This window comes from Anneissia japonica, unplaced genomic scaffold (genome assembly GCF_011630105.1).
Source record: "Anneissia japonica isolate Jap-2015-1 unplaced genomic scaffold, ASM1163010v1 scaffold287931_len176634_cov123, whole genome shotgun sequence".
In the NCBI taxonomy this organism is placed as follows: Eukaryota; Metazoa; Echinodermata; class Crinoidea; order Comatulida; family Comatulidae; genus Anneissia; species Anneissia japonica.
Window position 1 is genome coordinate 168,246 of NW_022706238.1, and position 2,380 is coordinate 170,625.

General features: G+C 29.8%; 1 protein-coding gene across 1 annotated transcript in view; it reads right to left on the reverse strand.

The window, feature by feature from the left end:
- Positions 1–1,231: 1,231 nt before the first annotated feature.
- Positions 1,232–2,380, reverse strand: part of LOC117106075 (otolin-1-like) — a gene marked incomplete at its 5' end in the record, with an annotated part of 7,443 nt that continues 6,294 nt past the window's right edge. Inside the window, 2 exons of the mRNA XM_033247411.1 lie at positions 1,232–1,299; positions 1,890–1,991. Coding sequence (XP_033103302.1) covers positions 1,232–1,299; positions 1,890–1,991 — 170 coding nt within the window. The remainder of the gene's footprint in view (positions 1,300–1,889; positions 1,992–2,380) is intronic.

The following is a 2,380-nucleotide window of genomic DNA, read 5'->3' on the forward strand; positions in this document are numbered from 1 at the left end:
ATATATATATATATATATATATATATATGTATATATATATATATATATACAGTATATAATTACTATTATTATTATTTATTATTATATATAAAATTAATATTATTATCATTATTACTATTATTATTATTACTTACCTTTTAATCTTCAAATCTTTTTTTTGTAATTCAATTTTTATTTTATAATGTTTCTTTTTACATTTTTGTTGCAATTTTGGATTACTAAGTAGGCCTATCATAGATTATGTGGTACGATTCAGTGGTAGATTCTGAATAATGCTATCAGTATTGCTATTAAATTCTTATTTTGAATAAGTCATATGGTGATCATGTGAATTTTTTTTAAATATATAAGTGTGTTTATACTTTTGAATGTGTCGCCACATTTTAGAAATCTAGGAATGAAATTCAAGTGTTCATTACAAGATGGAATGGTTATTTGTTTATTAAAAAAATTTACCTTGATACTGTATTAACTTTATAATAATATTTTATCACAGACACACTTTCAACAAAAATAAATCTTAACATGAATTTGAGTAAACTTAAAACAGCATAGGTCAGTTCGGTAAATGAGTGGCTAAGTCGTAGATCAGGGGCGGATTTAGAGGGGGGAGGCCCGGCCCCGGTTCCCATTTTGGTAGGTAAAAAAAAGAAGAAAGAAAAAAAGAACGAAAGAATAAGAAAAAATGATAGCCCAGAATGCCTCAAATGTTATTTTCGGGCGTCTAGAACACACCAATTTCGCGAGGGCATGCTCCCGGCCCCCTAGGACGTTGTTGTCTCGATCGACCCAAATTTCGCCCCCCCCCACCCTTTTGGACATCTCTGGATCCGCCCCTGTAGGTAGGCCTATCTGTGGTTCTGCTGACAACAACAATGAACAATTGTTCAGAACAATTTATAACGTAGGTCTAATTAATTCAATACAAACTGATTTATTTAATTCAATTTAGCTTTAAATCTGACTTGTTAAAAATATAATTACATTCACAATATTTCAGACATTGTTAATATAAACAAAATAATAAAAATTGAAAAACTAACAACTAAGATATTTTTCTGAAAAAAATAAAGTCATTATTTTTTTTGCGGCGCACCAGTTCGGGAAGATGTTTAGATTAGTTAGCCATGTCCATCAGGACTACCGTGCGCGATGTTTTACGTTCCTGGATAGAATAAAAAAGATTTGTCGTGCAAGATTGATGTGCAAGACTGCTACTTTAGACGACCATCTACTTCAGTGGCAGCTCTGGAGGCTCAAAGGGCTCAAAGTCGATTAAGCAGCGTTTAGAATCATAGTCTGTGGAGATCAAAATAAGTTGTACAGGAAAATCAATAATAAATTTAAAAGAATAAAACAGCCATCTAGCGGGCTATTCCTTGCCGCGGTGACTCTCGACGAAACAAAATAATTTTCCTATTTTTTAATTTTATAAATTGATTTCTTGGAAGAGCAAAAAGTTGGGTTTAATTTTACAAATTAAAGTGTACTTTTTAGTATTAACTGCTCTCATATTTACACGTCAGTCACATTAGTATATCACATCACAAGCGATCAGTGTCCGCTTTTGCTTTTAAATATAAATAAGGTTCCTTACAGTCAATCGCATTTACTTTGAGCTCAGAATGTTTCCATTTTAACAAACATAGTACGTTTATGGGCAAAACTTTAGCTCTAAGCAGAAACGCATCTAACTGCATAGAATATGTGGTACCGTAACTTATCTACTCATTCCCCTAAGTTAAGTGTGATAATTCGTTTCCTCATTAGTATTATCAGGGAACAATGTAATTTTACTGGTATTATCTATACACTTGATTTGGCTTCATCAATTCTTATTAATTTCTAAATTGATAATTTTCTGGCCTGTTTTTGACTACGGTACTTACATTGACATCTGCTTCCTGAATAGCATCGATTACAAATGCATGTATAAGAAGAGCCTGACTTTCTACAGATCCCATTCACACAGGGATTGGAAGTACATGGGTCTAAAGAACACAAGACGTAAATTATTCAAGCAATTCTTAAAAATGCTGGTAGAAAACTCAGTAAAAGGTTTTGTAAATTACATTATTTTATTTTAATAACTATTTTGGTTACAGAAAATTAAAATTGATCTGTTTAGTAAATTTCAATTAATTTGCAGTTAAATATTGTTTGTGTTTACTAAGTCTATTAATTAACATGATTGTATTTTTAAACAGATTTTAATGATGATGATGATGATAATAATAATAATAATACCAACATATTAACAGTAATATATAATAACAATATGAATCTTACATATATTGATATTAATATTGATAATTCAAATAATAATTATGATAATGGTGATGATGAATAATAATATTATATAATGATAATAAAATATTAC